At 37.8% G+C, this 16,058-nt stretch overlaps 1 protein-coding gene across 1 annotated transcript; it reads left to right on the forward strand.

The window, feature by feature from the left end:
* Positions 1-538: 538 nt before the first annotated feature.
* Positions 539-15,008, forward strand: LOC127986879 (mucin-2-like). The gene is made up of 6 exons (XM_052589137.1): positions 539-599; positions 3,282-3,436; positions 3,671-3,721; positions 8,759-13,985; positions 14,103-14,188; positions 14,778-15,008. Exons 1-6 carry the CDS (start codon positions 539-541, stop codon positions 14,847-14,849), a joined length of 5,652 nt encoding a protein of 1,883 aa, XP_052445097.1. The 3' UTR covers positions 14,850-15,008.
* The last annotated feature ends 1,050 nt before the right edge of the window (positions 15,009-16,058 follow it).

Genomic DNA, 16,058 nt, shown 5'->3' on the forward strand with positions numbered 1-16,058 from the left:
CTAAATATATTGTTATTGTTCACACAAAACCAGGAAATAATACACAGGTTTCAAAGCACCTCTTCAACTGGACAACTAAACTTTCAGAAAGAAATCTGAACTGGTCATTAACTCGCATATACAGTTTATGTTGTGCTTCTCTATTTGTGTTACAAGAACACTTTTTGTTCCTTACCGTTAAGGAGTGTTCAGTGTTACTTAATGGGAAGTGTGACAATGCAGTCAGAAAGTATCAGGACAATTATAACATTTACATTAAGTAATTGTTTGCATTTTCATATAACACTGTAGAAATGTGTGGGTGTCTCTGTCTAAAAGATTTTTCTACACACTCTGTATAGTATTTGTATTATTTGTGTATTTATTTAAAATATATTTTTTTTCACTAGTGACTCATTATGAGAACTTGTTCTATTAGTAAAATTGAATGAGTAGGTGGAGTTTAAGGGCAGTATATTAAGTCTGTGTTATGAGCACGTTATGACTACATGTTTGGCTGCTTTTCTGGCATTAGGTTTAGTAGCAACAAACGTGAAAGATGTTTCGGTGTATTACCTTTATTGGACTGACTTTACTGATTGGTGGATCAATACCAACAGGTAAGATTTATATTATTTATATTATTTATTTATATTTGATTATTTAGATGTATATGGAAGTATAATCATAACTACAGTCATTGATTCATATATATGTATGTGTATATGTGTGTGTGTGTGTGTGTGTGTGTGTGTGCATATAATGTAAGTGAACTATATCCTATACAGTATATAGTATTTTAAAAAATAGTAATATGATGAGAGATATGATATATCAGTTTTCCATAGCTTTACCATTTCTGAATTATCTATGTATTTTTGTCAAATATAAAATTAATACAATTTGTCAGTTATAAAGAAATGTTAACTGAGAACAATCTGAATACGGACAATGTGCGCATATTTTTCACTTATTTATTTGAAATAGTGAAATATAATAGTAAAATGCTGGTAGATGTTATTTGAGAAATGATATGATGTTTTGTAAGAATAGTATGAGTCATAAAATATACAGTACATGTAAACATATATATATAAATACACATCAAAGAATAAGAAAAACACTTGCATGACGAATTAAAAATAAAATACAGTAGACTTAATGGTGCTGCTCAAGCATCACAATTACTATTGGATATCGTTAAAATATCTATTTGTTACAAATTCTGCTTCTTATTATATCAGACATTATACTTTTTTTATATTGAACTTGTGCATGTAATAGAACAAAATAAACACAACAAAATAAAAATACTTAAGGCGAGACACTGCAGGTGAATAGGGCAAAAAAAAAAAAAAAAAACTAATAGTTATCACCTTACTTACCCAGTTGATTGATTACATTGATTATTGCAAACATTTTTTGTATTACAAGTTTTCAAAAATGTTATGTTTAAATATGCAAATATGTGCTAATTTGCATAAATGTCAAGTACAAAAATCTGAACACTAGATGAAGTCAGTTTCAAATTTTTTGTTTAATTTTTTTGACATATTAGAGTCAAATGTTTACAGAGGGAATTCTGGTTATCTTTTTTTGTCACTCCATAATTCCAAAAACACTTTGAACAGCCAGAAAACAATATATTTTCACAATTTTGGGGGGAATAAAATGTTGTATATAATCAAGGAAAATATGAACAAATCCCTCTGTAAAAATCTTCAGAAAATAGACAGGAATAAAAACGTCAAGTTTGGTGTGTGTAAGTGCTACTGAAGTGGAGATTTATCAGTGTTGAAGAAAAAACTCATTTTGAGAAAACGACCTTTAAAAATATGTATTGAAATCTATTGACACAAACAGATAAAGTGCTATAAAAGAAACACTTAACAGTGTCTTTTGGATGTTTTCCTTCCACTAGTTTGAAAAAGCACTTTACGAAAAACCAAAAAGCCCAAAATCTCAAAATTGACAGGTGCTTGAAAAAACAGCGTTTTTGCATGCAGTGTCTCACCTTAATTGTAGAAATGGCATGAATAATTGTTAAATTGCATTAATGTTAAGTACTATAAATAATTCAAAATGTCTTATAGTTGTGCTACAAAAAATAGCAAATGCAGTGATAAAAAGTAATAATAATAGTATGCAAATTGTTATTTAAGTATAAGTTTATATCATAGTAATAAATTTACCATAGTAACATAGTAAACACCAGGAATAGGTACAATATATATATATATATATATATATATATATATATATATATATATATATACTTGCTTTTTAATTCAATCATGCTTTACAAAAATAAAAATATATATTCAAGGTTTAATGCACATAATTTGTTGAAATTATCACATATTCAGCAGAGACTAATTTATTCTGTTGATCAGAAATCCAATCTGTCTGTCCAGTTTTTAGACAGCAAAAAGAAAAATGAAGCAGTAACATGTGAGTCAATTCATTAAATGCATTAATTGTGCATTACTTTATAAATCAATCTCAAAATACATCCTTCAATTACAAACAAAACAGTTCCTATTAAATTTTTTATTATTGTGTCATTGTCAAAAGAAAAATTTAATCATTAAAACATGTAGCACAGGCTGTGGTTTTGAACTACACTGGCGTCTTACGATCTTCAGTCCCAGCACATCCATTGGCTGTATTTGGACCTAGAGTATTAGTGTTTAGGAAATTTCATAGTCTTATGATGCCTTAATTGTAACTGTAAACAAATCCGGAACTGGTTAGTGTTTTACAAAAGAAAAGATTTCTGTTGTTAAAGTCATTTGACACTATACCTGCACATTAAAACTGGTCTGAAACAAGGAAATAATAACCTCAATGGCAGGATGAAAAAAAAAAAAAAAAAAAAAAAACTAAAATTAAAACAAACAAAACTTAATCACTCCCTTCAAAAACAACAATTTGCCTAATGCATTTAAAATATAGGTAACTGTTGCATGCCATCTATTAAAGCTTTTTGTTCTATCTCATTGATTCAAGTTCTGCTATTTTCTTTTCTTTTACATCACCAGCTGCACAAACATCTATAACTAAAATAATAACAACCTCTGATGCAAATTCTACAACAACTACAGAAACATCTACAGTTCCATCAATAACAGAAACAACGTTTGCACCAACATCTACATCAGCAACTACATCTAACTCATCAACCACTGAATCAATATCTGAATTAATAAAACCACCATCTACATCTGAATCAACAACATCTGCTCAAACATCTACATCTGAATCAACAACAACCACTGAAACAACATCTACATTAACTACAGAAACCTCTACATCTGAAACAACATCTCCCTCACCATCCACTGAATCAACATCTGAATCAGAAACACCAACATCTACACTAAAGCCAATAACACCTGCTCAAACGTCTACATCAGCAACAACAGCATCTACATCTGACGCACCAGAAACATCTACAGTTCCAACAGCAGCTACATCTGACGCACCAGAAACATCTACAGTTCCAACAGCAGCTACATCTGACGCACCAGAAACATCTACAGTTACTACTGTTCCAAAAGCATCTACATCTGACGCACCAGAAACATCTACAGTTCCAACAGCAGCTACATCTGACACACCAGAAACATCTACAGTTCCAACAGCAGCTACATCTGACACACCAGAAACATCTACAGTTCCAACAGCATCTACATCTGACACACCAGAAACATCTACAGTTCCAACAGCATCTACATCTGACGCACCAGAAACATCTACAGTTCCAACAGCAGCTACATCTGATGCACCAGAAACATCTACAGTTCCAACAGCATCTACATCTGACGCACCAGAAACATCTACAGTTCCAACAGCATCTACATCTGACGCACCAGAAACATCTACAGTTCCAACAGCATCTACATCTGACGCACCAGAAACATCTACAGTTCCAACAGCATCTACATCTGACGCACCAGAAACATCTACAGTTCCAACAGCATCTACATCTGACGCACCAGAAACATCTACAGTTCCAACAGCATCTACATCTGATGCACCAGAAACATCTACAGTTACTACAGTTCCAACAGCAGCTACATCTGATGCACCAGAAACATCTACAGTTACTACAGTTCCAACAGCAGCTACATCTGACGCACCAGAAACATCTACAGTTACTACAGTTCCAACAGCAGCTACATCTGACGCACCAGAAACATCTACAGTTCCAACAGCAGCTACATCTGAAGCACCAGAAACATCTACAGTTCCAACAGCAGCTACATCTGACGCACCAGAAACATCTACAGTTACTACAGTTCCAACAGCATCTACATCTGATGCACCAGAAACATCTACAGTTCCAACAGCATCTACATCTGACGCACCAGAAACATCTACAGTTCCAACAGCAGCTACATCTGATGCACCAGAAACATCTACAGTTACTACAGTTCCAACAGCAGCTACATCTGATGCACCAGAAACATCTACAGTTCCAACAGCATCTACATCTGACGCACCAGAAACATCTACAGTTCCAACAGCATCTACATCTGACGCACCAGAAACATCTACAGTTCCAACAGCATCTACATCTGATGCACCAGAAACATCTACAGTTACTACAGTTCCAACAGCAGCTACATCTGATGCACCAGAAACATCTACAGTTACTACAGTTCCAACAGCAGCTACATCTGACGCACCAGAAACATCTACAGTTCCAACAGCAGCTACATCTGACGCACCAGAAACATCTACAGTTCCAACAGCAGCTACATCTGATGCACCAGAAACATCTACAGTTCCAACAGCAGCTACATCTGACGCACCAGAAACATCTACAGTTCCAACAGCATCTACATCTGACGCACCAGAAACATCTACAGTTCCAACAGCAGCTACATCTGACGCACCAGAAACATCTACAGTTCCAACAGCAGCTACATCTGACCCACCAGAAACATCTACAGTTCCAACAGCATCTACATCTGACGCACCAGAAACATCTACAGTTACTACAGTTCCAACAGCAGCTACATCTGACGCACCAGAAACATCTACAGTTCCAACAGCATCTACATCTGACGCACCAGAAACATCTACAGTTACTACAGTTCCAACAGCATCTACATCTGATGCACCAGAAACATCTACAGTTACTACAGTTCCAACAGCAGCTACATCTGATGCACCAGAAACATCTACAGTTACTACAGTTCCAACAGCAGCTACATCTGACGCACCAGAAACATCTACAGTTCCAACAGCAGCTACATCTGACGCACCAGAAACATCTACAGTTCCAACAGCATCTACATCTGACGCACCAGAAACATCTACAGTTCCAACAGCAGCTACATCTGACGCACCAGAAACATCTACAGTTCCAACAGCATCTACATCTGACGCACCAGAAACATCTACAGTTCCAACAGCAGCTACATCTGATGCACCAGAAACATCTACAGTTACTACAGTTCCAACAGCATCTACATCTGACGCACCAGAAACATCTACAGTTACTACAGTTCCAACAGCAGCTACATCTGACGCACCAGACACATCTACAGTTCCAACAGCAGCTACATCTGACGCACCAGAAACATCTACAGTTCCAACAGCATCTACATCTGATGCACCAGAAACATCTACAGTTACTACAGTTCCAACAGCAGCTACATCTGACGCACCAGAAACATCTACAGTTATTACAGTTCTAACAGCTGCTACATCTGACGCACCAGAAACATCTACAGTTCCAACAGCAGCTACATCTGACGCACCAGAAACATCTACAGTTCCAACAGCATCTACATCTGACGCACCAGAAACATCTACAGTTCCAACAGCAGCTACATCTGACGCACCAGAAACATCTACAGTTCCAACAGCAGCTACATCTGATGCACCAGAAACATCTACAGTTACTACAGTTCCAACAGCAGCTACATCTGATGCACCAGAAACATCTACATTTCCAACATTATCTACATCTTACGCACCAGAAACATCTACAGTTCCAACAGCAGCTACATCTGACGCACCAGAAACATCTACAGTTACTACAGTTCCAACAGCAGCTAGATCTGACACACCAGAAACATCTACAGTTCCAACAGCAGCTACATCTGACACACCAGAAACATCTACAGTTCCAACAGCAGCTACATCTGATGCACCAGAAACATCTACAGTTACTACAGTTCCAACAGCAGCTACATCTGATGCACCAGAAACATCTACAGTTCCAACAGCATCTACATCTGACGCACCAGAAACATCTACAGTTCCAACAGCAGCTACATCTGACGCACCAGAAACATCTACAGTTCCAACAGCATCTACATCTGACGCACCAGAAACATCTACAGTTCCAACAGCAGCTACATCTGACGCACCAGAAACATCTACAGTTCCAACAGCAGCTACATCTGATGCACCAGAAACATCTACAGTTACTACAGTTCCAACAGCAGCTACATCTGATGCAGCAGAAACATCTACAGTTCCAACAGCATCTACATCTGACGCACCAGAAACATCTACAGTTCCAACAGCATCTACATCTGACGCACCAGAAACATCTACAGTTACTACAGTTCCAACAGCAGCTACATCTGACGCACCAGAAACATCTACAGTTCCAACAGCATTTACATCTGACGCACCAGAAACATCTACAGTTCCAACAGCATCTACATCTGACGCACCAGAAACATCTACAGTTCCAACAGCATCTACATCTGACGCAACAGAAACATCTACAGTTCCAACAGCATCTACATCTGATGCACCAGAAACATCTACAGTTACTACAGTTCCAACAGCAGCTACATCTGACGCACCAGAAACATCTACAGTTCCAACAGCATCTACATCTGACGCACCAGAAACATCTACAGTTCCAACAGCAGCTACATCTGACACACCAGAAACATCTACAGTTCCAACAGCAGCTACATCTGATGCACCAGAAACATCTACAGTTACTACAGTTCCAACAGCAGCTACATCTGACACACCAGAAACATCTACAGTTCCAACAGTAGCTACATCTGATGCACCAGAAACATCTACAGTTCCACCAACATCAGCAACAACCTTTGCACCAACATCTACGTCAACTACAACAACATCTACATCTCACTCACCAACCACTGAATCAACATCTGAATCAACAAAACTATCATCTACACCTCAATCAACAACACCTGCTCAAAAACCTATATCCGATACAACAACAACCCGGGAACCAGCATTTGCATCGACTACAGAAACGTCAACATCTGAATCAACAACAATCACTGAACCAACAACTACATCCACTACAGAAAAATCTACAGTTCCATCAACAACAGCAACAACCTTTGCACCAACATCTATATCAGCTACAACAGCATCTACATCTCACTCACCAACCACTGAATCAAAATCTGAATCAACAACACTATCATCTACACCTCAGTCAACAACACCTGCTCAGACATCTACATCTTATTCAACAATAACCACGGAACCAGCATTTACATTGAGTACAGAAACATCTACATCTGAAACAACTACATCTACATCTGATGCACCAACGACTGAATCAACATCTGAATCAACAACACCACCATCTACACTTCAATCAACAACACCTGGTCAAACATCAACATCTGAATCAACAACAACCACTGAACCATCATCTACATCAACTACAGAAATATCTACAGTTCCAGCAACAACAGCAACAACCTTTGCACCAACATTTACATCAGCTACAACAACATCTGCATCTCACTCACCAACCACTGAATCAACATCTGAATCAATAACACTAACATCTTTACCTCAATCCACAACACTTGCTCAAATATCTACATCTGAATCAAGATCCACGTCAGGTACAACAACATCAACATTTCACCCACCAACCACTGAATCAATATCTGAACCAACAACACAGCCATCTACACCTCAATCAACAACACTTCCTCAAACATCAACAGCTGAATCAACAACAACCATGGAGCCAGCATCTACATCGACTACAGAAACATCTACATCTGAAACACCAACATATACAACTGATGCACCAACTTCTGAATTAACATCTGAATCAACAACAACACCATCTACACCTCAATCAACAACACCTGCTCAAACATCAACATCTGACTCAATAACAACCACTGAACCAACATCTACATCAACTACAGAAACATCTACAGTTCCAGCAACATCTCACTCACCGACCACTGAATCAACATCTGAACCAACAACACCGCCATCTACACCTCAATCAACAACACCTGCTCAAACATCAACAGCTGAATCAACAACAACCATTGAGCCAGCATCTACATTGACTACAGAAACATCTGAAACAACAACATCTACAACTGACGCACCAACCACTGAATCAACATCTGAATCAACAACACCACCATCTACACTTCAGTCAACAACACCTGCTGAAACATCAACATCTGACTCAATAACAACCACTGAATCAACAACTACATCAACTACAGAAACATCTACAGTTCCAGCAACAACCTTTGCACCAACATTTACATCAGCTACAACATCTACATCTCACTCACCAACCACTGAATCAACATCTGAATCAATAACTCTAACATCTTTACCTCAATCCATAACACTTGCTCAAACATCTACATCTGAATCAAGAACAACCACTGAACCAACATCTACATCAACTACAGAAACATCTACAGTTCCATCAACAACAGCAACAACCTTTGCACCAACATCTACATCAGTTACAACAGCATCAACATCTCAGTCACCAACCACTGAATCAACATCTGAATCTAAAACACCGATATCTACATCTGAAACAACAACATCTACATCTCACTCACCAACCACTGAGTCAACATCTACCTTGACAACAGAAACATCTACATCAGCAACAACAGCATCTACAGCTGACTCACCCACCATTGAATCAACATCTGAATCAACAACACCACCATCTACACCTCAATTAACAACACCTTTTCCAAATTCAACATCTGAATCAACTACAACAACTGAACCAACATATACATCAACTACAGAAACATCTACAATTCCATCAACAACCGCAACAACCTTTGCACCAACTTCTACATTTCACTCACCAACCACTGGATCAACATCTACGTTGACTACAGAAACATCTATATCAGCTACAACAGCATCTACATCTGACGCGCCAACCACTGAATCAACATCTGAATCAACAGCACCACTATCTACAAGTCAATCAACAACACCTGCTCAAACATCAACATCTGACTCACCTACAGAAACATCTACAGTTCGATCAACAACAACAACAACCTTTGCACCAACATCCACGTCAGGTACAACAACATCTACATCTCACTCACCAACCACTGAATCAACATCTGAACCAACAACACCGCCATCTACACCTCAATCAACAACACCTGCTCAAACATCAACATCTGACTCAATAACAACCACTGAACCAACATCTACATCAACTACAGAAACATCTACAGTTCCAGCAACAACAGCAACAACATTTGCACCAACATTTACATCAGCTACAACATCTACATCTCACTCACCAACCACTGAATCAACATCTGAATCAATAACTCTAACATCTTTACCTCAATCCACAACATTTGCTCAAACATCTACATCTGAATCAAGAACAACCACTGAACCAACATCTACATCAGCTACAACAGCATCTACATCTGACTCACCCACCACTCAATCAACATCTGAAACATTTGAATCAGCAACACCAACATCTACACCTCAATCAACACTACTTTCTCAAACACCTACATCTGAATCAACAAACACTGAACCAACATCTACATCAACTACAGAGGCATCTACAGTACTATCAACAGCAGCAACAACATTTGCACCAACATCTAAATCTGCTACAACAACATCTACATCTCACTCAACAACCACTGAATCAACATCTGAATCAACAACAACCACTGAACCAACATCTACATCAACTACAGTAACATCTACAGTTCCATCAACAACAGCAACAACCTTTGCACAAACATCTACATCAGCTACAACAGCATCTGCATCTCACTCACCAACCACTGAATCAACAACACCAGAATTTTCACCTCAGTCAACAACACCTGCTCTAACATCTACATCAGCCACAACAGCATCTACATCTCAGTCACCAACCACTGAATCAACATCTGAATCAACAACTCTAACATCTACACCTCAATCAACAACAACTGCTAAGACATCTACATCTGCTTCAACAACCACAGAATCAGCATCTACATCGACTACAGAAACATCTACATCTGAAACAACATTTACATCTGACTCACCAACCACTGAATCAACATCTGAATTAACATCTCTAACATATACACCTCAATCAACAATACCTGCTCCGACAACAACATCTGAATTAAGAACAACCATTGAAACAACATCTACATCAACTACAGAAACATCTACATTTCCATCAACAACAGCAACATCCTTTGCACCAACATCTACATCAGCTAAAACAACATCTACATCAACTACAGAAAAATCTACATCAGCTATAACAACATCTACATCTCACTCACCTACCATTAAATCAACATCTGAATCAGCAACTCTAACATCTACACCTCAACCAACAACATCTGCTCAAATATCTACATCTGAATCAACAATCACTGAACCAACATCTACATCAACTAAGGAAACATCTACATCTGAAACAAAAACATCTACATCTCACTCACCAACCACTGAATCAACATCTGAATCAGCAAGACCAACATCTACACCTCAACCAATAACATCTGCTCAAACATCTACACCAGCCACAACAGCATCTACACCTCACTCACCAACCATCAAATCAACATCTGAATCAACAATTATAACATCTACACCTCAATCAACAACACCTGCTCAACCTTCTACATCTCACTCACCTACCACTGAATCAACATCTGAATCAACTACAGGAATATCTACAGTTCCATCAACAACAGCAACAACCTTTGCACCAACACCTACATCAGCTAAAACAACATCTGCATCTCACTCACCCACCACTGAATCAACATCTACATCAACTACAGAAACATCTACAGTTCCACCAACAACATCAACAACCATTACACCAACACCTACATCAACTACAGGAACATCTGCATCTCACTCACCCACCTTTGAATCAACATCTGCATCAACTACAGGAACATCTACAGTTCCATCAACAACAGCAACAACCCCTGCACCAACATTTACATCAGCTACAACAGCATCTTCATCTCTCTCAGCCACAACTGAATCAACATCTACATCAACTACAGGACCATCTTCAGTTCCATCAAGAACAGCAACAACCCCTGCAACAACTTCTACATCAACGACAGGAACATCTACAGTTCAGTCAACAACAGCAAAAACCCCTGCACCAACATCTACATCAACGACAGGAACATCTACAGTTCAATCAACATCAGCAACAATATTTGCAACAACACCTAAATCAGCTACAACAACATCTGCCTCTCACTCACCCACCACTGAATCAACATCTACATCAAATACAGGAACATCTAAAGTTCCATCAACAACAGTAACAACCGTTGCACCAACACCTACATCAGCTACAACAACATCTGCATCTCACTCACCCACCACTAAATCAACATCTAAATCAACTACAGCAAAATCAACAGTTCCATCAACAACAGCAACAACCCCTGCACAAACATCTACATCAACGACAGGAACATCTGCATCTCACTTAGCCACCACTGAATCAACATCTACATCAACTATAGGAACATCTTCAGTTCCATCAACAACAGCAACAACCCCTGCATTAACATCCACGTCAACTACAGGGACATCTACAGTTACATCAACATCAGCAACTGTCCCTGCACTAACATCTAAATCAACTACAGGAATATCTACATTTCCATCAACAACAGCAACACCCTTTGCACCAACCCCTACATCAGCTACAACAACATCTGCATCTCACTCACCCACCACTGAATCAACATCTTCATCAACTACAGGAACATCAACAACAGCAACAACCCTTGATTCAACATTTAAATCGGCTGCAGGAACATCTACAATTCCATCAACAACAGCAACAGCAACCACCCAAGCAGCAACATCAAAATCAACTACAGGAACATCTTCAGTTCCATCAACAACAACAACGACCCTTGCACTAACATCTAAATCAACTACAGGAACATTTACAGTTACATCAACAACAGCAATGACCCCTACACCAACATCTACATCGGCTACAACAACATCTGCATCTCATTCACCCACCAATGTATCAACATCTACATCAACTACAGGAACCTCTACAGTTCCGTCAACAAAAGCAACAACCCCTCCACTAACATCTACATCAACTACAGGAACATCTACAGTTACATCAACAACAGCAACTGCCCCTGCACTAACATCTAAATCTACTACAGGAACATCTACATTTCCATCAACAACAGCAATACCCTTTGCACCAACACCTACATCAGCTACAACAACATCTGCATCTCACTCACCCACCACTGAATCAACATCTAAATCAGCTACAGGAACATCTACAGTTCCATCAACAACAGCAACAGCAACGACCCCAGCAGCAACATCTAAATCAACTACAGGAACATTTACAGTTCCATCAACAACAGCAATGACCCCTACACCAACATCTACATCGGCTACAACAACATCTGCATCTCACTCACCCACCAATGAACCAACATCTACATCAACTACAGGAACATCTACCGTTCCATCAACAACAGCAAAAACTCCTGCACTAACATCTACATCAACTACAGGAACATCTACAGTTCCATCAACAACAGCAACAACCCCTGCAGTAATATCTAAATCAACTACAGGAACATCTACACTTCCATCAACAACAGCACCAACCCCTGCACCAACATCTAATTCAACTACAGGAACATCTTCAGTTACATCAACAACAGCAATGACCCCTCCAACAACATCTAAATCAACTACAGGAACATCTATAGTTCCATCAACGACAGCAACAACCCCTGCACCAACATCCAAATCAACTACAGGAACATCTACAGTTCCATCAACAACAGCAACGACCCCTGCACCATCTTCAGTTCCATCAACAACAGCAACGAGCCCTCAAACAACATCTAAATCAACTACAGGAACATCTATAGTTCCATCAACAACAGCAACAACCCCTGCACTAACATCTACCACATCAACCTATACAGCTCAAACAAGAACTACACCAGGATCTTCATCAACTGCATCAACATCTGTGAACCAAAGCACTACATCAACGGCATCAATTGTGCTATTATCTACATCTATGCAAACAACATTTGCTATTCAGTCAACTGCAAAAACACCTACAGCTCAGTCAACAACAACTGCAACTTTGATATCAACTGTGCCAACATCTACCATTCAGTCATCAAAAACCTCTTCATCAGCATCTTCGTCCACTGTCAATCAAACAACTTCATCAACTGCACCAACTGTACTACTGTCTACTTATACGCAACCGTCATCTACCGGTCAATCAGCTGCAACAACACCTACAAATCAATCAACGACTGTAACATCGACATCAAATGCACCAACATCTACCACTCAGTCGACAAAAAGTGATACATTATCAACACCAACTGCGCTAACATCTACATCAGCTGCACCTAAATCTTCCCCTCTATCATCAACAACAAGTGCACCATCATCTTCATCGACTGTGACTCTAAGTACTGCATCAAATATGCTATTATCTACATTTGCACAGCCAACATCTTCCAGTCAATCAACTGCAACAACACCTACTACACAAACTGCAACTTCGAGATCAACTGAATCAACATTGATATCAACTGCATTAACATCTACTCGAACACCAACACCTACTTCTCAAATGACAACTCAAGTTATATCTACAACTCAACCAGCAAGCCAGTCAACATCTTCATATCCAGATGTTGTCCCACAAAGTAATCAAAGATGTTTTACCTGATAATACATTTTTTGCATGAATCTCCATTCAGAATTTGTTTTTAGTTTTATTCACATATGCTAATATGAATCTAATTGGTGTTTTCATTTTATAGATATGACATCATTTGCATATGCAACTTTCAAATTGAGATCCTCTGTTGAGCTTAGCAATGATGAAATCATTACTTATATTGAAAAGGTAAGCTGTTGTTTTCTTCTTCTTTTTTTGCCTAATTGTTAACATTGACGTTATCAAAATGTTGAAGAATTAACAACTAAATATTTCAAGCAATCAGTACATATAAATAAATAAACAAGTTAAGCAATTTCAATGGAAATGTGATATACCCACCGCAGGCAAAAAACAACTCTCTTAAAGACTTTAGAATGTGTCTTTTGGCTGACCTGCAGCTACAAGTCTAAAATGCATGGCATGTGAGCTAAAAGACTATTCTTAAATATTCATATTACTGCTGACAAGAGAAACTATTGGTTTGGGTATAAGTATGAGTAATAATCATGACTAACTTTGAACGAGAAAAAAAATCATGAACAAGCATGGCAGAGCAACAGTTAAAAAAGGCATCTGAAATCAATTATTATTATTGATTTATTTTTTACTTTCAGCCTGACTTGTACCTACATGTTGTATAATTTTCCAATATTTACAAGAAAAAATATCTGGCTAGGATTAATAATTAGATATAGAAGCTGTTTTATTATTATTATTTTGGGGCTAAATTAACAAATATTACTGTATATTTAATTTATTTATTTTTTCATTGCAGTTTGTCAAGCACTTACAAGCAAACGGGACCATAAAGATTACTCTGAAGAAATCAAGAAAATTGTTGGCCTAAGGATGTGATGGAAAACTTCCCAGAAATAACAGCATGCCGAAGCACTAACAAATTATAATCAAATGCATTTGTGTAAAGAAAAAAAAAGTAATTATAATAACTACCTATCCAAATTATTATTTTTATATTTGTCATGCAATGATAAAATCTGATGCTGTTCTTAGGTGATGTGATATATTTAAATACATTGTAAATATTTTTATTTAAATACATTGTAAATATTACATTGTTTTTGAATTCAAGATCTCTGACAATTTCTTTCTCAATTAGATTGACCAACATAACATTACTTATTTTGCTAAGGTTAATCTTGAAGGAATAATTTACCCAAAACATTTTATTTACTGAAAAGTACTCACCCTCAGTCCACCAACGAGGTAGATGAGTTTGTTTTTTCATCTGAACAGATTTGGAGATACTGATCATTGACTCACATAAGCTACATCTTGGATTGCCTTAGCTTGAGTACATTTTCAGCAAATTATCCATTTTGGGAAATCTACTTCTTTTATTGTAATACACCATTTATCTCATGAGGAAGTAAGTATATGTTGAGAAGTCAAACTTGGTATGAATCTTCACCTTGAAAAAGGTGAAGCTTGTAGAAACTTGGCAGTTATCCAGATAGCTACCCAATGAAATGCTGATTAACCAGAGTCAGCCATGGGGAAGAATAAATAAACTTGGCAGTGACGTATCAGTTAATTTTCTCCTCAAATATATTTGCATTTAAAACCAATTTAATTAAAATAGATTGAATGGCCTATAGTTCACCAAAGAATCTCTGTTTCTTTAAATCTCTTCTCTTCTACAGCTATTTCAACAAGATTATTAAGAAACATAGATGACAGATTAAAATGACAAGATTATAGATGCCAATGATATCGATTACAAATCCATCAAGCTGCCCCTCTTAAATAACTAGTGTATACAGTCAATGGTGTACAGAGAACGACTGATTACTTGATGTATCCTCATACTGAAATTTTGCTAAAGTTTTGTTTTGCAATGACTTGCAACATGTTGTAGCCACTCTGATTTATAAAAAAAAAATTAGTAGATAAAAGTTTCAAGAAGACACAACCCATTCTGCACATTTTGCATTCAAAAACGATTCTGCTGATTAGAGCTGATTGGAGCTGAGGGTCTTCTTTTGTGAAGAAAATTTGAATGAAAACAAACGTCTTAATGCATAAATATTACTATTAA

The sequence above is a fragment of the Carassius gibelio genome, chromosome B22 (assembly GCF_023724105.1).
Source record: "Carassius gibelio isolate Cgi1373 ecotype wild population from Czech Republic chromosome B22, carGib1.2-hapl.c, whole genome shotgun sequence".
In the NCBI taxonomy this organism is placed as follows: Eukaryota; Metazoa; Chordata; class Actinopteri; order Cypriniformes; family Cyprinidae; genus Carassius; species Carassius gibelio.

Excerpts from the sequence above, each read along its gene's own strand:
- LOC127986879 (XM_052589137.1), top strand. The coding sequence starts at position 539 with ATGTTTCGGTGTATTACCTTTATTGGACTGACTTTACTGATTGGTGGA. Across the intron at positions 3,722-8,758 it reads CAACAGCATCTACATCTGAC|TCACCAACCACTGAATCAAC; the intron begins GCACCAGAAACA and ends TCAACATCTCAG. Across the intron at positions 14,189-14,777 it reads TCATTACTTATATTGAAAAG|TTTGTCAAGCACTTACAAGC; the intron begins GTAAGCTGTTGT and ends TTTTCATTGCAG.